General features: G+C 41.0%; 1 protein-coding gene across 1 annotated transcript; it reads right to left on the bottom strand.

The window, feature by feature from the left end:
• Window positions 1-403: 403 nt before the first annotated feature.
• tmx1 (thioredoxin-related transmembrane protein 1) lies at window positions 404-24,200 on the bottom strand. The gene is made up of 8 exons (XM_070879223.1): window positions 24,029-24,200; window positions 23,247-23,362; window positions 17,151-17,196; window positions 14,595-14,723; window positions 12,649-12,694; window positions 10,727-10,828; window positions 9,021-9,090; window positions 404-2,970 (listed from the first exon to the last, which is right to left on the bottom strand). Exons 1-8 carry the CDS (start codon window positions 24,196-24,198, stop codon window positions 2,762-2,764), a joined length of 888 nt encoding a protein of 295 aa, XP_070735324.1. The 5' UTR covers window positions 24,199-24,200; the 3' UTR covers window positions 404-2,761.
• Window positions 24,201-24,558: the final 358 nt, after the last annotated feature.

Below are 24,558 nucleotides of genomic sequence, written 5' to 3' on the forward strand. Positions count from 1 at the left end.
TGCATTTTGAAATGAAATGTTGCTACCCACTGATTTTAATTATATAGAATAGTATTTTTTTTTTAAAAAAGGAACACTGGTTTTAGAAAATTAATCTTTCCAAACCAAGTATTTGTGAACTGCACTATTATAAATTCCTTTGGTCCAGATCATTGTGGATGTCATTATATTCACATCTCGTCACTCAGCCTAGGATGTTGGACATCCATTTCAGATCATTAATATTTTATAATTTCAATTAGATTGCCAACAGATCCACTTTGAGCCAGTAGATTTTCCAACCCAATGGCGCACTGCAACTTGATAACAGTAATTCAATGCAGAATCATTTTAAAAGTGTTCCTATTTTTACAATCTTTGAGAATCAAATTTAAAAGGAGCAAGGAGAAACAAACAAAACATCATTGGAAGAAATAGCTTTATATGAATTAGTGACAAAAAAGACCTTACAATCTCAACACAGATAGCTTAGGGAAAAGACAGTCAGCCCAGCATAATCCACTGTGTTAGGCACCTTCTGCAAAAGTACAACAATCTTGCTGGAACAAACTATTTACAGAATGTTCATCAGTTTTTTTTTCTAAAAAGGGTTTTTACTACCCCTCCGCCTCAAAAAGAAAAGATTTACCTGAGAAGCCAATCTACTTGTGTGCAGATATGCTCTCAAAGTTCTAAATAATTAATGGACATTAGAATCAGTTATTCTAGTATGTCCAAAAATGAGTTCAAAAGGCTCATACATGCCTCTGTCAGCTAAATATAACTGATGTGGCTATAAAAAAAACAGGCATATCATAGCGAACAAAACTTATAGAAAAATCCAGTGCATGGATCACACTCTTCTGCAGATGTTTATTGTCTACATACCTGGGAGCGTATTTAAGCAATAGAATTTAGCTCCTGGCATACAAAGCAGCAGCTCTGACCAGAACACAGGATTTTTATGATGCTGTTAAAGGATTTTAAATCTAAACCAAAAATATAAAAGGTCACAATATTTTGCAGCTATTCTAAGCAAAATTGGGACATTTCAAGAGCTGATTCTATGCACATTGAAAATATTTCTGTACACAAATAAACAGTTTGGTGTTTTTCGCAATATAAAATAAACCTCAAGTCTGTAAATGAAAACACATGCCCTTTTCAAACTGTAAGGTTTTTTAAAGCACTGATGAGTGCCTGAGTGAGAAGCTAAACATATTTGAGGTACTTTTTGTGCAGTAGAGTAGGAGTATTTGTACCTGAAATTTTGGTCTTTATACATCCCATCCCCTTTATTAAACAGTAGATTAAAAGGCAGCACCTTTTACCTGATCAAAAGGTTCTCCCATCACGCCCCACAGTGAGATGTTCAGTACATTTCTACTGGCTGTAGCATTCTTCTGATACTTTACTTGTGGCCATTATTAATATGAGCCTGAACACTGAGTGTAAATGAGTTACTTGACTGTGAGGGCCATTCCAGTCAAGTCCAAATTGTTCCTAATATACAGGAATCATTGAGTAGTAATCATGAGCGGAAGCCTTGGCTGATTTTTCTCCTCCTTAACCATTAGATATTGAAGCTAATTATAATGCCCACTGCCACCACGTACCCCACACAGATCAGCTCACTCACCAAAGACCAAAGGACCTTCTTGATCTATGTAGCTCAAAGCTGTGCAATATAGACCATTTACTAATTGAACCATCAGGGATGCTGTCCATATTCATATTATAAATATAACAAAAAATAAACCAAATGTAAAAATGTTGACCCTCATAACCTACTATAAAAGGAGAAAGCGCAGGAAGGATGTATAGAAATTTATGCCAGCAATGATTATTTTCACTCAATTTCAAAGAAAAGTTGTACTTATACAATTAAATAGCTTGATGAACCAGCTGATCTTTTCTTACCCATCATTTTTGTAGGTTTGTATGCTCGTAAATGAATAGTCTGGTTTGATAAACTGACCAAGTGTTTACATTATGGCAAGGACTTGAATAACAGTGTCTAAAGGTTCAAGAGAAAGATATTCTGATACAGGTGAGGACAGATGAACAGGAATGTTGAAAATAGGATAAGAAAATTAAGTGAATGTAAGGCAGATGGAAAGACGATAAGTTTTGACCCATTGTCAAGGTTATAGAATTTTGGATCCAACTATTTACTATTAAGCTGACATTCTAAATGCGGTGATCAATAAGTACTTTTGAAAATAAGCTTTAGTTTTCCTATGGAAATAAAGGGAAACAAAATTAGCAGACAAAGAATGTAGCATTGTTCTGGAGAATACCGTACAGTTGCTTTCTGTAGTACTGCAAAAAATGAGCTGCTTTATGAACAGGTATATTTAGTCAGTGGGTCACTTTTAAGCTGATGTTTTCAAAGGAAAAAACCTTTTTGCAAGTAGTTTGGAAGATTTGATTTTTTAAACTTAGGTCAAGGATACTGCCATCACAGTAATTTTAGAACTGCTACACTTCAAGCCTTCCACCAAAATAGTACAAAGGACTCAATAACATATTGACTACCTAATCAGAAAGTGTGGAAGGCTTAAAGGAGCATGCAAGGTTCAATATCACCAGCTTCTCAAATTTGCAACAAAGCCTGCAGGAACAAAGGCAAGCTTAGTACAATACTGCTATCCACCACAGCTGATCTCACACTTTAATGTACAGTTGCCTTGGCCCATAAATCCATTGCATAACCAAACAGTTCAATGCCTTACAGAAGCACTGTAGCTTCAGTCACCTTTCTGTTCCAGTGTTGTTAGAATCAGGAGTCATCAGCTCTGCTGGTGTATTCCACAGTACGTTTTCTCACGGCGTCCTGTAAATGATCCCCATCACTCTTCAGCCGAGCCTTCTCCAATGTTTTACTCCTGTTCTTTTCTGCTTGCGAGCACAGATCATCTTCATTCTCATCATCCTCATCCTGAAACTGCTCCTCCTTTGGCTTCAATAACTTGGTATGGGGAATTTTTTCTTGCAAAATACAAATGGTTAAATTTTCACTCGGCTTTCAAGGAATTAAAAATAAGTTCATGGTATTAACATAGAAACATAGAAACATAGAAAATAGGTGCAGGAGTAGGCCATTCGGCCCTTCTAGCCTGCACCGCCATTCAATGAGTTCATGGCTGAACATTCAACTTCAGTACCCCATTCCTGCTTTCTCGCCATACCCCTTGATCCCCCTAGTAGTAAGGACCTCATCTAACTCCTTTTTGAATATATTTAGTGAATTGGCCTCAACAACTTTCTGTGGTAGAGAATTCCACAGGTTCACCACTCTCTGGGTGAAGAAGTTCCTCCGCATCTCGGTCCTAAATGGCTTACCCCTTATCCTTAGACTGTGACCTCTGGTTCTGGACTTCCCCAACATTGGGAACATTCTTCCTGCATCTAACCTGTCTAACCCCGTCAGAATTTTAAATGTTTCTATGAGGTCCCCTCTCATTCTTCTGAACTCCAGTGAATACAAGCCCAGTTGATCCAGTCTTTCTTGATAGGTCAGTCCCGCCATCCCGGGAATCAGTCTGGTGAACCTTCGCTGCACTCCCTCAATAGCAAGAATGTCCTTCCTCAGGTTAGGAGACCAAAACTGTACACAATACTCCAGGTGTGGCCTCACCAATGCCCTGTACAACTGTAGCAACACCTCCCTGCCCCTGTACTCAAATCCCCTTGCTATGAAGGCCAACATGCCATTTGCTTTCTTAACCGCCTGCTGCACCTGCATGCCAACCTTCAATGACTGATGTACCATGACACCCAGGTCTCTTTGCACCTCCCCTTTTCCTAATCTGTCACCATTCAGATAATAGTCTGTCTCTCTGTTTTTACCACCAAAGTGGATAACCTCACATTTATCCACATTATACTTCATCTGCCATGCATTTGCCCACTCACCTAACCTATCCAAGTCGCTCTGCAGCCTCACAGCATCCTCCTCGCAGCTCACACTGCCACCCAACTTAGTGTCATCCGCAAATTTGGAGATACTACATTTAATCCCCTCATCTAAATCATTAATGTACAGTGTAAACAGCTGGGGCCCCAGCACAGAACCTTGCGGTACCCCACTAGTCACTGCCTGCCATTCTGAAAAGTCCCCATTTACTCCTACTCTTTGCTTCCTGTCTGACAACCAGTTCTCAATCCATGTCAGTACACTACCCCCAATCCCATGTGCTCTAACTTTGCACATCAATCTCTTGTGTGGGACCTTGTCGAACGCCTTCTGAAAGTCCAAATATACCACATCAACTGGTTCTCCCTTATCCACTCTACTGGAAACATCCTCAAAAAATTCCAGAAGATTTGTCAAGCATGATTTCCCTTTCACAAATCCATGCTGACTTGGACCTATCATGTCACCTCTTTCCAAATGCACTGCTATGACATCCTTAATAATTGATTCCATCATTTTACCCACTACCGATGTCAGGCTGACATCCCTGTTTTCTCTCTCCCTCCTTTTTTAAAAAGTGGGGTTACATTGGCTACCCTCCACTCCATAGGAACTGATCCAGAGTCAATGGAATGTTGGAAAATGACTGTCAACGCATCCACTATTTCCAAGGCCACCTCCTTAAGTACTCTGGGATGCAGTCCATCAGGCCCTGGGGATTTATCGGCCTTCAATCCCATCAATTTCCCCAACACAATTTCCCGGCTAATAAGGATTTCCCTCAGTTCCTCCTCCTTACTAGACCCCCCGACCCCTTTTATAACCGGAAGGTTGTTCGTGTCCTCCTTCGTGAATATCGAACCAAAGTACTTGTTCAATTGGTCCGCCATTTCTTTGTTCCCCGTTAAGGGACAACATTACAATACAACCATAGATTTCATGCAGTGGATTGTTAAGCACCATCTGACTTTTCTTAACAGTAAAAATGATTACATTCTTGCAACAAACTGTGAAAACTGCATCTTAAAAGTCAAATTACAATAATTTATTTCCTTGCTGCTTAAATGTACTGTATTTAGGATCATTTATTGTCATGTTACCCAAAACAAAGCTACAGGAAGCACCAATCACACTTTCTTCAAATTGATCGAAGAATCAAAACATGCAAAATAGTAACCATTGTGTAAGTTACAAGAAAATGGCAAATAAGTGAGATATTGTGCGCATGTAGATTAATATATTAAAAAGGGCCAATTAGCCTGTCCTGTTCCTGAAAAGTCTTGTATCCTTTTCTGCATCTACATTCTTGCATGGTATATACAAGAAATGCTATAAGGAAGCTTCAAGAGAAAAGACCAGTTGGCCCAAAGCTCATCTCAATACTTCAACAATTGAAATGATAACTGTACCAATACTAGAACAACAGCTGTTCATCTAGGAACAGTCATTTTTTAAACTGCTGGTTTCCCCCATTCATTCTCCGAAGCCCACCACTCATGGTCACGTTGGAGGCAGGTGAAAGAGGGCAGGGGGGAGAGGGAGATTTTAACGCCAAAAAACAGGTGAGTTTGGATCGGGTGGGTGGAGGTTAATGTGTTCGAAGTCTGAATCCAATGCTCACCCGCTCCCCAGCCCTGCGATGCTCACCTCCATCCCACTGCTCCTCTGATGATCACCTGGCCGCCAGCTCCTCCGGCCCTCTGATGCTCACCCCCTTTTGAGCCACCACCTGCTCCCAATTAAAATTGAAGCACTAGTTTCAGCACCTCTGACCAGCAGAAAACAGAAATGCCAGTTCTGAAAGCAGTTAATGTAACACCTCTGTTTAAAAAAAGGGGGCAGACAAAAGGCAGGTAACTATAGGCCGGTTAGTTTAACATCTGTAGTGGGGAAAATGCTTGAAATTATCATTAAGGAAGAAACATCTAGATAGGAATAGTGCAATCAAGCAGAAGCAGCATGGATTCATGAAGGGGAAATCATGTTTAACTAATTTACTGGAATTCTTTGAGGATATAACGAGCATGGTGGATAGAGGTGTACCGATGGATGTGGTGTATTTAGATTTTCAAAAGGCATTCGATAAGGTGCCACACAAAAGGTTACTGCAGAAGATAAAGGTACGCGGGGTCAGTGGAAATGTATTAGCATGGATAGAGAATTGGCTGGCTAACAGAAAGCAGAGAGTCGGGATAAATGGGTCCTTTTCGGGTTGGAAATCGGTGGTTAATGGTGTGCCACAGGGATCGGTGCTGGGACCACAACTGTTTACAATATACATAGATGACCTGGAAGAGGGGACAGAGTGTAGTGCAACAAAATTTGCAGATGACACTAAGATTAGTGGGAAAGCGGGTTGTGTAGAGGACACAGAGAGGCTGCAAGGAGATTTGGATAGGTTAAGCGAATGGGCTAAGGTTTGGCAAATGGAATACAATGTCGGAAAGTGTGAGGTCATCCACCTTGGGGAAAAAAAACAAAAAAAGGGAATACTATTTGAATGGGGAGAAATTACAACATGCTGCGGTGCAGAGGGACCTGGGGGTCCTTGTGCATGAAACTCTTTTGAGTTTATCTGTGAAAACATAAAACATTAAACGGTGCCACCCGACCTGGGTGACACTCCAGACATTTACAAGGCCCTTTTTTTTTCCCCCTTTTTTGTGTTTTTTTTTTGTGTTTTTTCTTTTTTTTTTTTTTTGTTTTTTTTTTGGGCACTAAAATCACAATTTTTCCCCAGTGCCCCCTATAAAAGGGAAGGGGACACTAAAAGCACCGGCAATTAAAACAAATTAACTTTAAAACGTAAAATCAAATTAAAATTTGGTTGCCGGGCGTGATGATGCACTCCAGTCCCTCCGGTGCTCCTTGTGCATGAATCCCAAAAAAAAGTTAGTTTGCAGGTGCAGCAGGTAATCAGGAAGGCGAATGGAACGTTGGCCTTCATTGCGAGAGGGATGGAGTACAAAAGCAGGGAGGTCCTGCTGCAACTGTATAGGGTATTGGTGAGGCCGCACCTGGAGTACTGCGTGTAGTTTTGGTCGCCTTACTTAAGGAAGGATATACTGGCTTTGGAGGGGGTACAGAGACGATTCACTAGGCTGATTCCGGAGATGAGGGGATTACCTTATGATGATAGATTGAGTAGACTGGGTCTTTACTCATTGGAGTTCAGAAGGATGAGGGGTGATCTTATAGAAACATTTAAAATAATGAAAGGGATAGACAAGATAGAGGCAGAGAGGTTGTTTCCACTGGTCGGGGAGACTAGAACTAGGGGGCACAGCCTCAAAATATGGGGGAGCCAATTTAAAACAGAGTTGAGAAGGAATTTCTTCTCCCAGAGGGTTGTGAATCTGTGGAATTCTCTGCCCAAGGAAGCAGTTGAGGCTAGCTCATTGAATGTATTCAAGTCACAGATGGATAGATTTTTAACCAATAAGGGAATTAAGGGTTACGGGGAGCGGGCGGATAAGTGGAGCTGAGTCCACGGCCAGATCAGCCATGATCTTGTTGAATGGCGAAGCAGGCTCGAAGGGCTAGATGGCCTACTCCTGTTCCTAATTCTTATGTTCTTATGACAAAAGTCATCGACCTGAAACATTAGCTCCGTTTCTCTCTCCACAGATGCTGCCTGACCCGCTGAGTAGTTCCAACATTTTCTGTTTTTAGTTCAGATTTCCAGCATCCACAGTATTTTGCTTTTGAAGTGTGGGGATATATTTACCTCCTTCTATAACATTGTGGATTATGTGAATTCAGTACAATATACAGCAAGAGTTTAAAGTGAATTGTTTAGATATCCTGAATCTGACATTCTCACCCCACTTCAACAGCACTGACAGGCTGCCACTGGGAAAGACTATTTTGGCTTCAAAGCCACTTGCAGCTTAAAGAACAAATGTGATAGCATACGGAGTATAATGATCTGTTTTCACAGAGCATTGAACTTTTCTATCTACAAATAGCCTCAACTATCAGGATAACCAGCAGTTATCACCTTTTCCACAGAGGATGAGTTTAAAAGACTCAAAAACAGAACCAATTGGCATTAGTCCACAAACATATAAACTTTACAAAGCTGTTTCCGAGCCGATTGAGGTCCCAAATTTCGTGCCACAGGGCTCGGCAGCTGCAGCGCAACCCCTGGCAGGGCTTTGTAATGGTAAACAGGGCAGGAAAAGGAACTGGCCTGTCTGTCAGCCTCAGTAGTGCCTACTGGCTATTGTTGGAAAAGGGATCTGGGGCAAAAATCATCATTCAAGTTAAAATAAAAGGTCACTCATCTACAGGCCCGTCTTCATCTTGTTGCCAGGCCTCCTCAGATCATTCAATTTGAGGAATGTCACAACACAAGCCCCATGGCCTGTTTCTTGGGATGCTCCCTTGTCTGGGTACCCAACAGATGTAACTTCCAGAAACTGGTGGCAGGAAGTGCCCCCTTCACTTCTTTAGATTGGGCCTACTTCACCCTTGGGAGAAGAGATTTTGTTCTAGGGCTAGGCATTTCTGAGGCAGGGGAGTTCAGTATTGACTAACTAGGCATATATTAGATAAGGACATTAACTTAGAATGACTATCATCTCGATGGTGATAAGCCAAAAGAAATGTTCCCAAAACTGGTGGGAATATCAGCAATGGTGCAGTTGCCACTGCTCCTTCTAAGGAGACAGCAATAGATGTCTCAATGGGCTCTTCAGAGGATGCTGAGGGACAGCATAAGACCTGAAAAGCAGAAGAGCAGGAATGGATTAGGGTAGGGATTGGTGAGCAAAGTACCCAAGGGGGGAAAAAATGGAGGGTGGCACAACTGAATGACAGGAAGGGGAGATAACAGAAGCGGAAGGGCCATAGTGGACTTGGATCGCGAGTGGTAGGCAAAATACAGCAGTCTCAGCTGCCTAAATCTATTTGTTAACCTGAGAACCTTGAACGATATTACACATTGGAGCCATAGACAATTTAGATCTGAAATGTAAGCAGTTTTCGAAAAGCAGTTTCCTCTTTTCTTAGGCGAATTTACACAAACATTATGAACTTGGGAAGTGTATTGTACAGTCAGCTATTTCAAATATTACAAACACTACTGCAAGTATTTTAAAAAGAAAAAAGATGGACTCACTTTGAGAACAATGTGGTTGATGTCTATATCGTCGGGATGGCAAGACACAGTCTGCCACAAAGACCAGAATCTAAAACAGATACAGATGTTTCTTTTAAATAAACTCAATTTAATACGATATCATCGTCTAATTTTGTACTTTGATAAAACTATGCCTAAAGTTAACCACTTTTTAAGGTGTGAATTTGTTTAACCATTTCATCAACTGCAAGTGATTCCACCATGTTATGGCATAATTTAACTGCATTAACTAATATTCACACCTCATACCCATTGCTGAAATGTTTCCATCTAGACAGTTTGTGCTTCTGTTATATAACCTGGTTTGCTGCCAAATATGCTCTATTCCGACAGCAAGTTGGGAATGGCAACATATAATTGCACATGCACAAGTGCAAAGTCATATTTGTCACCGACAATCTAGCTGGGACCTGCCGCATTGTCAGGGAAAGACACACAGCACATTGCTAGCCTGTCCGTGGTTTAAGATTTCAGTCATTTACAGCTATACCGAAATTGGCAAACCCAAATTAAGTGATGCACAAAGCACCCAACAGTCAGAAGCATGGCTAAGTCTAGTTTACATAACTGGATCAGAGACAACTATGTGAAATAAATGGGATTGAAAATTGATTGAAAATTATTTCAATCTATTTTCTGATGTACCGCCTCCATATGTAGATTCTATTTTTTTAAAGCACATTTGGCAGTTCAAAGGAATCTGCAAGTTGGCCAAAAGAAAAAATGCTTAGCATAAATCTTACAAGACTGCAGATACCCAAGTCACAGACTTCAAATTATTCAAAGACTAAGTGCCACTTCATTATATCCCTCAGGCGTCGACAGTAATCACATTTCTACAGATATGAAATTACCAACCACAACGAATGGGACTACTTAGCAATTAGTCTCAATTATGCAGTCCTGCTCAAAACTATTATTTGTCAAGAGTTAGTTTTACATTTCTAGCTCTACAAATCTTCATCCATTGATAATAGTTTGAAAAAAAAATCTGTGGGCTTACGAGCAATGCTCATCTCAGCAGCTCAGTGTATTTCTTTGATACACACTATGGCATTCTTCAAGTGGCTGAGATACCATGGTGATGAGTAGTACCAATAGATCACAACTTGATGTTATTAACTCACATCTCAAACTATTGAGATGTGAATGAGTCACAAAAATATTGATTTTGATTAACTATGTTACAAGTAGATAAATTAATTTTGGGCTTTACTTACTTATAACTTTGGCCAGTAAGTAGATTTTAGGATGGACAGTTACCTCAGAGGTGAGCAGCAGTTCATGGGACATAATGAAAATAATCACTGAAAAGGTAATTTACCCTCAATTTCTATCATAACTAAAAATCAAAATGTAACAGTTTAATTCAGTTCACTATAATAGCATTTCTTAATGACGAGATACTTATTTCTGATGTACATTTGTGATTTGATTTCACTGTTCATAAGTTGCAAATAACTGATCATTTATCAGGTATTGAGGGCAACACCAGTGAAACAGCAGGAATAAGGCAGAAACCATAGAGTGTGTGTAATCCTTAACTCTTTCATTGCAATTTAGTTCCTTGCACAATTTCATTCATTGGCATAATTTACATCAACAATTTGAAAACGTTTTGTAAGAAATGTCTGAACTATAACATAAAAAGAATAATCTATAAAAGCCAGATTTATAAATCTTACCAGTCCAAGTACAAGACCGGAAAAAAGTGTTGCCAAAGCAAAAATGCTATATGATCCCCAAACTGGTATGCCGATATCTTCAGTGAAGTAATTATGACAATGCTAAAAAATAAACAAACATTTCAATGCAATTAAAAATTACATCCATAACCTGCCAGATAACAATTAAATCAGTCATTGGCAATAGACAGACTTACATATATTGTTTTGCCAGGAATAAGCTGCAAGAATATGAAAAGGAAAACATAGCACCCAACATCATAGCACAACACAAGGGCACCAATGTGGCACAGCAGAACAGTAGGAAACATGGGCTTGATTCCCAACGCCACTGAGTTTTTGATCTCATCTGTGCTGCTGAAGAGCAGCGCCTCATCGAAAGGGGCCAAGCATTTTCACACAGAAAATACAATCATCCCAATTATATTTTTGGGTACCTTCTCACAGCCAGCCTAGAACAACATTGGCAGAGGCCAAGAAACAGTTTATAATCTCTTCTAAATACCATCTAGAATTCACCAAAATATTCCTCCAAATACACATACTCTTCCCTCTCCTTCAACTGAAATCTTAACACAAATTTGACATGGGCTGGTAATTGGTTGTGAGTTAGAATGGAGAGGAGCAATAAAGGGAATATACTCTGTATATACAGGTAGAGCATCCGAAATCTGGAAACCTCAGGTCAGAGACAATTTTGGATTTTGGTTATTTCCAGATTTCGGAATGTCTTGTCGACGTCCCAAATCCGAAAATGCCTGGGCCGAGGTAAGGGGGAGGCGAGTCCAGCGGCGGTTGAGCGAGGGTCCGGATTTCAGAACATTTTTCAGATTCTGGACGACCCTGCCACGGATCGGCCGGGTGTCCGGATTCCGGAACTGCAGATTTCAGACGCTCAACCTGTACACTGATGACTTGGATGAAAAAAAAGAATTGTATATGCAAGTTTGCAGATGATACCAAGTTAGGAGGTACAGAAAGTAGCATAGATGGGAACAGGAAGTTGCAAAGTAACATGGACAGATTGAGTAGGCTAAACTGTGGCAGATTGAGTTCAATGTGTGGAAGTGTGAAGTCACCACTTCAGATCCATAAATGACAATCAGAATATTTTCTAAATGGCGACAGACTAGGAACTGTGGAGCAAGAAAGAGATTTGGGTGCCTATGTACACAAATCACTAAAAGCTAGTGCACAGGTACAAAAAGTAATCAACAAGGCTAATGGAATGTTGCCCTTTATCTCAAGGTACTGGAATACAAACCACGATTTATTTACAGGTAAGATAATACAGATGCAGTAAAACACAAATACAATACTAGACTTGCACTATATATAAACTGTTTCATAAACAAGAAACAGTCCAAAATTTTTATCAGTTCAGTAGCTCTAGAGACAATGATGGATGTTACATATGATGTGAACTCTCGTAGTGCGTTAGCCCCTCACATGGTTGAAGTAGTACAAAGTAGGGGACAGGGGACCACAAGGTAGTTTTAGTTATCTACAGCATCTGCAGTATTTTATTTATATCCAGTTATCTAACTATCATTACTTGGTTATTAGAACAGGTCCATTTAATATCCAAGTTGTTTCGTCGTCTTAATCAGGTAATTAAAATGTTAACCATTCTTTACACAAAGTTATGAACAATAATTCCTAGCCATCTAATACTTCATTTGCTTTGTCATCTGATGGCAATTAAAACTATAAATTCAACTGATTAGCATGACCTAGAGTTAAGATAGAAATTTTACAAGACCACGCTGCCAGCAGGACTTTACCCACCGATTATACATTCGTAAAATTGCCTCCATTTTACTCACTGCCCTTCAAAGAATCAATATGCCAAATTCTAACAGCTATGATTCAGTACAGTATTACACCATCACAATGCTAGAATTGAAACAAAAATAACTTACACGAATCCACATGGACAGCTGAAATAATGCTGACATGCTAGTCATCCTGCAATGGAATTACAACAAGGTTATGAGTCATATCCAATTTCGATTAAAACATTTTAGAAAGGAACCTCTTTATACTTAGACATCTAACTTTTACAAATTTAGAAAGCAAATAAAAATTTGAGGGGATCTTCCAAAGAATTACTCCAAGTCTCAGTAATAGGAATGGCTTTTGGATCATAGGCTGACAGAAGGAAGACTGGCCCACTACAGGTCAAATCACATCCTGAAATATGTTGAGTTAACTAAATTAGCCCTTAAAGCCTCCTTGATAAAGTGCAACATCCCCACCAACTCCTGGGAATCCCTGGCCAAAGACCGCCCTAAGTGGAGGAAGAGTATCCAGGAGGGCGCTGAGCACCTCGAGTCTTGTCGCCGAGAGCATGCAGAAACCAAGCGCAGGTAGCGGAAGGAGCATGCGGCAAACCAGACTCCCCGCCTACCCTTCCCTTCAACGACTGCCTGTCCCACCTGTGACAGAGACTGTAATTCCCGTATTGGACTCTATAGTCACCCGAGAACTCACTTTTAGAGTGGAAGCAAGTCTTCCTCGATTTCGAGGGACTGTCTATGATGATGATATGTTGCGTGGCCAGATTAAATGCTTTTTGGGCGTTTCTACATTCTTATATTAACAGAACTCCTATTTTAAGCAACATTAACTTGCATTGTACATCCGTGGAATGCTATCGATTAACAAATGATTATGATAAAAACTGCAAAACACTTCAGTGGTTTTTATGGGCTCCTAAATTCTAGCAGAAAATATTTGAAGACTCCAAATATCAATGCCAACTTTCAAAAGGAAGTTTATGGCAAAAGAAAATCTCTCATACAGTTTTATTAAACAACGAATGTTCTTACCTAATCAGATGGACAGACAGCACCAAAAAAGAACTTTAAAGGAAGACCATCTTAGATTAACAAACTTTGATATCCAAGGTACAGTTAAAGCCCACTTCTTTCTGGATGAGTGCTAACTTTATCCCATATTGTGGCCTGTGGAAGCTTACCCACAACTTGGGATTGTATTCTAACTTCTGTGTCCTCTATTGTAATAAAAAAAAAGATTCTTTAGTGTGTTGAACTGAAAATTGTTTCTCTATATTGTTCCAGGGTACCTATAAATATTTTACACTGTTCTTGTGCTTGGCATTCACCCACAATTGTCAGCACCATCTCCCATCCCTTCCAGTGTTCCCTCTGGATTCTTCTACAATGACATATGCTAATAGTTAACCAATTGTTTGGAAGAGTCTACCTCTAACAAAAGGAAAAAAAGCATAAATAAACCTCACTTTAATCCCACTTTTAACTTTCAAGACATTATTCCACAACCTAACAAAGCACTTCACTTTCAGCATTACAACAGACTTGTTCGCACATCAGTTTGACAGCTAAAATCCACACCGATCTAGGCAAGTTAATTAGCTCGGTTAGAAGTAACCAAAAAAATGAGAAGCACGTTGACATTCAGAACAGTTAATCCTTATAATTTTTCTGCTCTTTACTCATGGGACGTCATAATTTTAAACTAACTCTAAGGTACTTCTGAAATAGTCAACTTTAATGTTAAATCCACCTGCAAATTATAATTAAAGTTATGCTAAGTATTTACATCCAAAACCTACCAAATACATTTTATGGATACGATTAGTCACAAAACTATCACAATGGAGTCTATGATCCTCATCATGGCCAGATGATAATTGACAACCGTGGGAAATAATAAAACACCTCAATAACTTAAACTGGAGGTCAAATTCTCAAATTACTATTTTGTAAACTAATTTACAATTTTAAGAAATTATGATTTAAATAACACAACTGAGGAGAAATATAATTTAAGCACTGCTAGAGAATACTAATTAATGACTGGAATCTGGATTATTTAAACTTACAAAAAGGAGGATGGTCTTAACCAAGAATACATTGGTTCTATGTCTTCCCATTTCTTTCCATCAATGAAGTCAATAAAGTCATTCTTCATTCTAGAGCCTTGATACTTTCTAAACTCTCCATCCTTACAACTGAAAAAGAAAAAAGCAACTTAAGAGCACTTAAGTAAATAGACTTTTTCATTATTTTACGCTTGTATAAAACTAATACAACTTTTAAAGTGATCCAAATTATAAATGCCACTTAAAATAGCGGTAATCTAAATCTCTCAAATATTTACTTCATTATCTTGAAATTGTACTCGTTATCTTCAATATGGGAAAATGCCATTGTAAAATAAGAGATTACAGTTTACTTAAATCTACCTGTCAAAATACAGATTTACAATAATGTAATCCCAAGGATACAGACAGACTAAGTGAGTGGGCAAAAATTTGGCAGATGGAGTATAATGTTAGAAAGTGTGAGGTCATGCACTTTGGCAGAAAAAAAAAATCAAAGAGCAAGTTATTATTTAAATGGAGAAAAATTGCAAAGTGCTGCAGCACAGCGGGACCTGGGGGTAATTGTGCATGAAACACAAAAGGTTAGTATGCAAGTACAGCAAGTGATCAGGAAGACTAATGGAATCTTGGCCTTTATTGCAAAGGGGATTGAATATAAAAGCAGGGAAGTCTTGCTACAAGCTATACAAGGTATTGGTGAGGCCACACCTGGAATACTGCGTGCAGTTTTGCTTTCCATATTTACGAGAGGATATACTTGCTTTGGAGGCAGTTCAGAGAAGGTTCACTAGGTTGATTCTGGAGATGAGGGGGTTGACTTATGAGGAAAGGTTGAGTAGGTTGGGCCTCTACTCATTGGAATTCAGAAGAATGAGAGGTGATCTTATCCAAACGTATAAGATTATGAGAGGGCTTGGCAGAGAGGATGTTTCCACTGATCGGGGAGATTAGAACTAGAGGACATAATCTTAGAATAAGGAACTGCCCATTTAATACTGAGATGAGGAGAAATTTCTTCTCTCAACATGTTGTAAATCTGTGGAATTCACTGCCTCAGAGCTGTGGAAGCTGAATCAATTTAAGACAGAGATCGACAGTTTCTTAACCGATAAGGGAATAGGGGGTTATGGGGAGCGGGTAGGGAAGTGGACCAGAGTCCATGATCGGATCAGCCATGATCGTATTAAATGGCAGAGCAGTCTCGAGGGGCAATATGGCCTACTCCTGCTCATATTTCTTATGACATGGAGAGTGAAATCTTTTTGTTTTTAAATAGACATACTGCACTTGCAATAATATTAAAGATGTTCCTGAAATATTAATGTAATATAGCACTGAGGGCAGGTTTCTTGAGTTTCTTATGACAATGTAATTATTAAAAACATTTAACAATTACTGGTAATGAATCAGATCACAGTATTGACCTGTTAATTAAGTACATTTCAGAAGGTACTGTGATGAATAGTTTTGCCATGATAAATAATTACAAGATAACTTAAATATTTTTACCATCTATTTAAGAGATGCAGTCATTTTCATTTTTCTTACTGCAGACTAGTATTATCTAGTTGGGAATGAATCCACAATCCTCTCCTGTGGTTGGAAAGAAGTCATGAACTCGTTCTGTTCTTTTGTTAGAGCAATAGTCTCAACTGCTCTGATTGTTTAATCACTTCAGGCCTACAGCAGGTTGTCACTGAACTGATTGCTTCAGGTGCTCATCACTATTCTTCGTGCCCAGGCTATCAGTCAGCTGCTCAAAAGCCCAAGTACCAGTGCATCTTTCAAATGTTGATCAACATTCCTGAAAGGTTTCCTGGATGAGGTAGTCCAATCATGTTGATTGAGAAAGATTCCACAGGGTGTCTCTGGGTGTAGGGCTTGGTTTACAGCACCTTTCCCATTCAGCAGATATATTTGCCTTTTTTGCCAAATTGTACAGAATCCACTGAGAGATAAAGGAGGATAACTAAAAACTTTACAGTAGTTAGAAACCTTGTTTGTGAAATTTATGTTACAGATGCTGGCCCAAGTTCAGTATTACATTGTTAGCAAAATGTCATATTGTTTACTACTGTTGGACCTCAGAAGAGGTGCAAGTTCAACATTCTCTAATCAAATCAAATGTTCCATATTGATTATCTGTTACCATCTCATTTTTACTTTCAATAAAGTTGATTCATAGTTTATATTCCTTAGACTGGGAAAGCATTGCAGATATAAGGGTTTCTGTTTGACCCTTGGGTAATGTTACACTACCAGATACTGCACATATAAAGTCACATTCTGATTCATAAAGTGTGCGGACTCAATTATGGGAGTAGTTTTAAATGCAAAGAATGAGAGAAACATTTGGTGAAAGCCTCAAAATGTGTTCTGCAGGATCAGTAAGGGGAAGAAGTATTTTGTGTAGTTGCAGATTCAGGATTTCAGAAGACTAGTAACTTAATTAGTGCATTGAAAAAATGTTTGTTTAAAAATAGACAAGCAAATAAGCAAATGTACATTGCATTTTCCTTCTGATCCATTTGTAACTAAGGGTTATATACTCACTGGTATATCGTGGGAAGGGCCGTAATAATGAAACGGCCACTCAAACCTGTTTTTAAAAAAAAATGATAAATGCTTATCACAGCAGCAATAATTAACTGATTTTTATATCAAGTTTCGACATGAAGCACAACTGCTCGTGGAAATATTACTAAAGGCCAACAGCAATAGTGACTCCTACTTTGAACAAACATTCACTTTTCTCAAGAAAGCAAAGCTTATTGTATTTCCCTAATTTTTCAGCAGATGGGGTCACTGACAGTGTTGAAAGTTTTGTTCCACACAAGACTTATACTAATGAAGGAACAGCAAGAGTCTCAAAATCTGTATTTATGGTTGTGTGGTGAATTCTGCAGACTAGCAACAAAACTGGTCATTCTAAGGCGAAGAAAATATATTGTATTTCAAACACTGCATACGGGTATACGACTTAAAAGTAAGAATACTACCAGATTCCTGACAAAAACAATGCTTGTGAAACGAAAAGTCACCTGCCCCAGTACAAAAAAATACATTTTTTTTTTCTTTATTGTCAATATACAATATTCCACAGATTATTACAACTACGTCAATAAAATATGGGAAAAGCGAAAGCAGAAAAGATGAGTGTACTTGTAACCATCTGAAGTGCCAATCTACGTGGTACATACATAGGATTAAATAGGATATACAGCACAGAAACAGGCCATTCGGTCCAACTCGTCTATGCTGGTGTTTATGCTCCACTTGAGCCTCCTCCCGTCTTTCCTCATCTAACCCTATCAGCATAACCATGTATTCCCTGTTTTTGTGGAACAACAGTACAATTTAAGAATGATTAATACCAACACACATTCTGAATATTTATCCTTATTTAATCAAGTTGTGTTGCAAGTATACATATATACTTTCCAACAAGAGTAACTGGATGGTGATCAGGAATGTGAACCCTATCGAATGATCTCACTCTTTTTAGTCTGTTTCATTGGGTATAGAATGTCTGGTGATGTTACTGGACTAGTAATCCCGAGACCTGGGCACAAGTTCAAACCCCACCATGGCAGTTTGAGAATGGAAATAAAAAGCTGGTATCAGTAAAGATTAGTGAAGAGAGAGAAAAAGATTAGTGAAGACAAATATAGGTCCCTTGCAGTCGGATTCAGGTGAATTTATAATGAGGAACAAAGAAATGGCAGACCAATTGAGCAAATACTTTGGTTCTGTCTTCACAAAGGAAGACACAAATAACCTTCCGGAAGTACGAGGGGACCGAGGGTCTAGTGAGGAGGAGGAATTGAAGGATATCCTTATTAGACGGGAAATTGTGTTAGGGAAATTGATGGGATTGAAGGCCGATAAATCCCCAGGGCCTGATAGTCTGCATCCCAGAGTACTTAAGGAAGTGGCCCTAGAAATAGTGGATGCATTGGTGATCATTTTCCAACAGTCTATCGACTCGGGATCAGTTCCTATGGACTGGAGGGTAGCTAATGTAACACCACTTTTTAAGAAGGGAGGGAGAGAGAAAGCGGGTAATTATAGACCGGTTAGCCTGACATCAGTGGTGGGGAAAATGTTGGAATCAATTATTAAGGATGAAATAGCAATGCATTTGGAAAGCAGTGACAGGATTGGTCCAAGTCAGCATGGATTTATGAAAGGGAAATCATGCTTGACAAATCTTCTGGAATTTTTTGAAGATGTAACTCATAAGAGTGGACAAGGGAGAACCAGTGGATGTGGTGTATTTGGACTTTCAAAAGGCTTTTGACAAGGTCCCACACAAGAGATTGGTGTGCAAAATCAAAGCACATGGTATTGGGGGTAATGTACTGACGTGGATAGAGAACTGGTTGGCAGACAGGAAGCAGAGAGTCGGGATAAATGGCTCTTTTTCAGAATGGCAGACAGTGACTAGTGGAGTGCCGCAGGGCTCAGTGCTGGGACCCCAGCTCTTTACAATATACATTAATGATTTAGATGAAGGAATTGAGTGTAATATCTCCAAGTCTGCAGATGATACTAAACTGGGTGGCAGTGTGAGCTGTGAGGAGGATGCCAAGAGGCTGCAGGGTGACTTGAACAGGTTAGGTGAGTGGGCAAATGCATAGCAGATGCAGTATAATGTGGATAAATGTGAGGTATCCACTTTGGGGACAAAAACACGAAGGCAGATTATTATCTGAATGGCGGCAGATTAGGAAAAGGGGAGGTGCAACGAGACCTGGGTGTCATGGTTCATAAGTCATTCAAAGTTGGCATATAGGTACAGCAGGTGGTGAAGGCGGCAAATGGTATGTTCGTCTTCATAGCGAGGGGATTTGAGTATAGGAGCAGGGCAGTCTTACTGCAGTTATACAGGGCCTTGGTGAGGCCTCACCTGGAATATTGTGTTCAATTTTGCTCTCCCAATCTGAGGAAGGACGTTCTTGCTATTGAGGGAGTGCAGCGAAGGTTCACCAGACTGATTCCCGGGATGGCAGGACTGACATATGAGGAGAGACTGGATCAACTGGGCCTTTATACACTGGAGTTTAGAAGGATGAGAGGGGATCTCATAGAAACATATAAGATTCTGACGGGACTGGACAAGTTAGATGCAGGAAGGATGTTTCCGATGTTGGGGAAGTCCAGAACCAGGGGACACAGTCGTAGGATAAGGGTTAGGCCATTTAGGACTGAGATGAGGAGAAACTTCTTCACTCAGAGTTGTTAACCTGTGGAATTCACTGCCACAGAGAGTTGCTAATGCCAGTTCATTGGATATATTCAAGAGGGAGTTAGATATGGCCCTTATGGCTAAGGGGATCACAGGTATGGAGAGAAAGCAGGAAAAGGGTACTGAGGGAATGATCACCCATGATCGTATTGAATTGTGATGCAGGCTCGAAGGGCCGAATGGCCTACTCCTGCATCTATTTTCCATGTTTCTATGTAAAAATGACCATGAAGCTGTCAGATTGTTGTGAAAACCCAACTAGTTCATTAATGTCCTTTAGGGAAGAAAACCTGTTGTCCTTACCCATTCTGGCCTATATGTGACTCCAGTGGATCAACAGCAGTAATATTGTTCCTTGCGGCTGGTACAATGGGACATGAAGCTCTTGCAAACAGAGACATAAAAAATAGGTGCAGGAGTAGGCCATTCGGCCCTTCGAACCTGCACTACCATTCGATAAGATCATGGCTGATCATTCCCCAGTACCCCTTTCCTGCTTTCTCTCCATATCCCTTGATCCCCTTAGTCGTGAGGGCCATATCTAACTCCCTTTTGAATAGATCCAATGAACTGGCATCAACAACTCTCTGTGGTAGGGAATTCCACAGGTTAACAACTCTGAGTAAAGAAGTTTCTCCTCATCTCAGTCCTAAATGGCCTACCCCTTATCCTAAGACTATGTCCCCTGGTTCTGGACTTCCCCAACATCGGGAACAATCTACCCGCATCTAACCTGTTCCGTCCTGTCAGAATCTTGTATGTTTCTATGAGATCCCCTCTCATCCTTCTAAACTCCAATGTATAAAGGCCCAGTTGATCCAGTCTCTCCTCATATGTCAGTCCAGCCATCCCAGGAATCAGTCTGGTGAAACTTCGCTGCACTCCCTCAATAGCAAGAACGTCCTTCCTCAGATTAGGAGACCAAAATTGAACACAATATTCCAGGTGAGGCCTCACCAAGGCCCTGTACAACTACAGTAAGACCTCCCTGCTCCTATACTCAAATCCCCTAGCTATGAAGGCCAACATATCATTTGCCTTCTTTACCGCCTGCTGTACCTGTATGGCAACTTTGAATGACTTATGAACCATGACACCCAGGTCTCGTTGCACCTCCACTTTTCCTAATCTGCCGCCATTCAGATAATATTCTGTCTTCGCGTTTTTGCCCCCAAAGTGGATAACCTCACATTTATCCACATTATACTGCATCTGCCATGCATTTGCCCATTCACCTGACCTGTCTAAGTCACCCTGCAGCCTCTTAGCGTCCCCCTCACAGCTCACACCGCCACCCAGTTTCGTGTCATCTGCAAACTTGGAGATATTACTCTCAATTCCTTCATCCAAATTATTGATGTATATTGTAAAGAGCTGGGGTTCCAGCACTGAGCCCTGCGGCACTCCACTAGTCACTGCCTGCCATTCTGAAAAGGACCCGTTTATCCTGACTCTCTGCTACCTGTCTGCAAACCAGTTCTCGATTCACGTCAATACATTACCATGTGCTTTAATTTTGCACAACAATCTCTCGTGTGGGACCTTGTCAAAAGCTTTTTGAAAGTCCAAATACACCACATCCACTGGTTTTCCCTTGCTTACTCCACTAGTTACATCCTCAAAAAATTCTAGAAGATTTGTCAAGCATGATTTCCCTTTCATAAATCCATGCTGACTTGGACCAATCCTGTCACTGCTTTCCAAATGCATTGCTATTTCATCCTCAATAATTGATTCCAACATTTTCCCCACCACTGATGTCAGGCTAACCGGTCTATAATTACCCGCTTTCTCTCTCCCTCCCATTTTAAAAAGTGGTGTTACATTAGCTACCCTCCAGTCCATTGGAACTGATCTCGAGTCGATAGACTGTTGGAAAATGATCACCAATGCATCCACTATTTCTAGGGCCACTTCCTTAAGTACTCTGGGATACAGACTATCAGGCCCCGGGGATTTATCGGCCTTCAATCCCATCAATTTCCCTAACACAATTTCCCGTCTAATAAGGATATCCTTTCAGTTCCTCCTTCTCACTAGACCCTCGGTCCTCTCGTACTTCCGGAAGGTTATTTGTGTCTGCCTTCGTGAAGGCAGAACCAAAGTATTTGTTCAATTGGTCTGCCATTTCTATGCTCCCCATTATAATTTCACCTGAATCCGACTGCAAGGGACCTACGTTTGTCTTTACTAATCTTTTTCTCTTCACATATCTATAGAAGCTTTTGCAGTCAGTTTTTATGTTCCCGGCAAGCTTCTTCTCGTACTCTATTTTCCCCCTCCTAATTAAATCCTTTGTCCTGCTCTGCTGAATTCTAAATTTCTCCCAGTCCTCAGGTTTGCTGCTTTTTCTGGTCAATTTATATGCCTCTTCCTTGGATTTAACACTATCCTTAATTTCCCTTGTTAGCCAAAGTTGAACCACCTTCCCAGTTTTATTTTTACTCCAGACAGGGATGTACAATTGCTGAAGTTCATTCATGTGATCTTTAAATGTTTGCCATTGCCTAACCACCGTCAACCCTTTAAGTATTATTTGCCAGTCTACTCTAGCCAATTCACGCCTCAAACCATCGAAATTACCTTTCCTTAAGTTCAGGACCCTAGTCTCTGAATTAACTGTGTCACTCTCCATCCTGATAAAGAATTCTACCATGTTATGGTCACTCTTCCTCAAGGGGTCTCGCACAAGATTGCTAATTAGTCCTTTGTCATTACACATCACCCCATCTAGGATGGCTAGCTCCCTGGTTGGTTCCTCGACATATTGGTCTGGAAAACCATCCCTAATACACTCCAGGAAATCCTCCTCCACCACATTGCTACCAGTTTGGTTCACCCAATCAATATGTAGATTAAAGTCACCCATGATAACTGCTGTACCTTTATTGCATGCATCCCTTATTTCTTGTTTGATGCTGTCCCCAACCTTACTACTACTGTTCGGTGGTCTGTACACAACTCCCACTAGCGTTTTCTGCCCCTTGGTATTCCGCAGCTCCATCCATACCGATTCCACATCATCCAAGCTAATGTCCTTTCTTACTATTGCATTAATTTCCTCTTTAACCAGCAATGTCACCCCGCCTCCTTTTCCTTTGTCTATTCTTCCTAAATGTTGAATACCCCTGGATGCTGCGTTCCCAACCTTGGTCACCCCAGAGCCATGTCTCCGTGATGCCAATTACAACCCTCGGAAACAATTACTTAGCACTGGCCGGATAAAATATTGCCCCAAGCAGCACTGCATGAAGAACTGTGTTGTTCTTCTCAAGAGTAGAAACAATAAGCAATCCTTCCAATTTATTAACAGGTCGATTCTATACGCAAGATTAGAAACATGCTTTATTTCCCACAGCAAAATACTCTAGCACAAAGATACCATTAGTGATGAAAAATACCTGGCTGCTCGGTTACATCCACTTTGGCAACATTGACACCCAGGTCATCGCTCCACTCTGCAAACTCATTCCATTCAGACTGAAGCTGTTGGCAGGCAGGACACCAGGGGGCATAGCTGAAGATCAAAGCAGACACTGATTAACGCATGCGCATAGCTAACATCAGAAATACATTCCCTGTTGTTTTTTTTTATTACTTTTACTTCAGAAATGCTTTTGGGCGGCAGAATATTTGTAAATACATTGCACACAAGCAAGAGAATTTTCAAAAAGTTTAAAGGCTGGAGTGATTATGATTATTGAGCGTGACTGATGCTCTGAGTGATGTCCACTGGCCATATCCCTGGCTCTGACCCTGGCATGTTCTGTTACTGTTTCATCCCACTGAATTTTTAGTCTCACTGACTTCCACTCAGGACCAAGTTATTCGCACATGTAGTAAAGGCCACGCGTTGCCTACAGCGAGAAGCTGGGTCGTGGATAGACTGGGCAGTGGTCGGGCTGGGGCAGTGGAGGCGCCTCGCTGGACCGTGGACGGGCTGGGCCGTGGAGGCCACGGGCTGGGCTGAGAGGCTGGGCTGTGGAGGCTGGGCCGTGGACGGGCTGGAGGCGGGACATTGGAGGCGCTGGACCGTGGACGGGCTGGGCTGTGGAGAGACTGGGCCGTGGACGGGCTGGGCTGTGGAGGCGCTGGACCGTGTATGGGGTGGGCTGTGCGTGTGTGGACGCGTCCCGGCTCGGGCGGGGGCGCATTGACTGGCTTCCCCGGCGCCGCTACTTACAACTCTACCATCCACTCCCCCTCCAGGATCTCTCGCCAGTTGTGGTCGGTGATGACTTTGACCAGACTCCTCTCGCCCTGTGCAGACGCCAGCAGCAGCAGCAGTGTCAGTGTGAGCCTCATCCTCTCCCGGCCACCAGCCACCGCCGTCCCGATCACCGCCGCCGCCATCTTGCCCGCGCACTGCGCATGTCGGTGGGACACGGCGGGGAGGAGAGGGTCAATGGTCGGGAGCTCAGTGCTCAGTCAAGGTGGGGATATTGGCCAGTTGCAACAACTTTGGGATTTGGACAGGATGAGGGGCATGCAATAGAATCAGAGTGTATTGGGCGTGTTGCAGAGGATGGAGCATCATAATAGGGTATATAACAGGATGCAGGGCTTATCGGGCGTCAGGCAGTGCAAAAGAGGATGACACAGAACGAGAAGGCATTGGGCAGGATGTAGCGTAATGGACAGAAACATAAAACCTTAGGTATTGGACATAGGTGCAAAAGCAGCATAGACATTCAGTCTTGTGAACGTTTGAAG

This window comes from Pristiophorus japonicus, chromosome 4 (assembly GCF_044704955.1).
Source record: "Pristiophorus japonicus isolate sPriJap1 chromosome 4, sPriJap1.hap1, whole genome shotgun sequence".
In the NCBI taxonomy this organism is placed as follows: domain Eukaryota; kingdom Metazoa; phylum Chordata; class Chondrichthyes; family Pristiophoridae; genus Pristiophorus; species Pristiophorus japonicus.

Bases quoted from the DNA above. Each gene is read 5' to 3' on its own strand.
- tmx1 (XM_070879223.1), bottom strand. From the start codon at position 24,198: ATGGCGGCGGCGGTGATCGGGACGGCGGTGGCTGGTGGCCGGGAGAGG. The intron at 10,829-12,648 runs GTAAGTTATTTT...TTTATTTTTTAG, and splicing joins AGCTGTCCATGTGGATTCGT to CATTGTCATAATTACTTCAC. The intron at 2,971-9,020 runs GTGAGTCCATCT...GTATTTTGCAAG, and splicing joins TCAACCACATTGTTCTCAAA to AAAAAATTCCCCATACCAAG.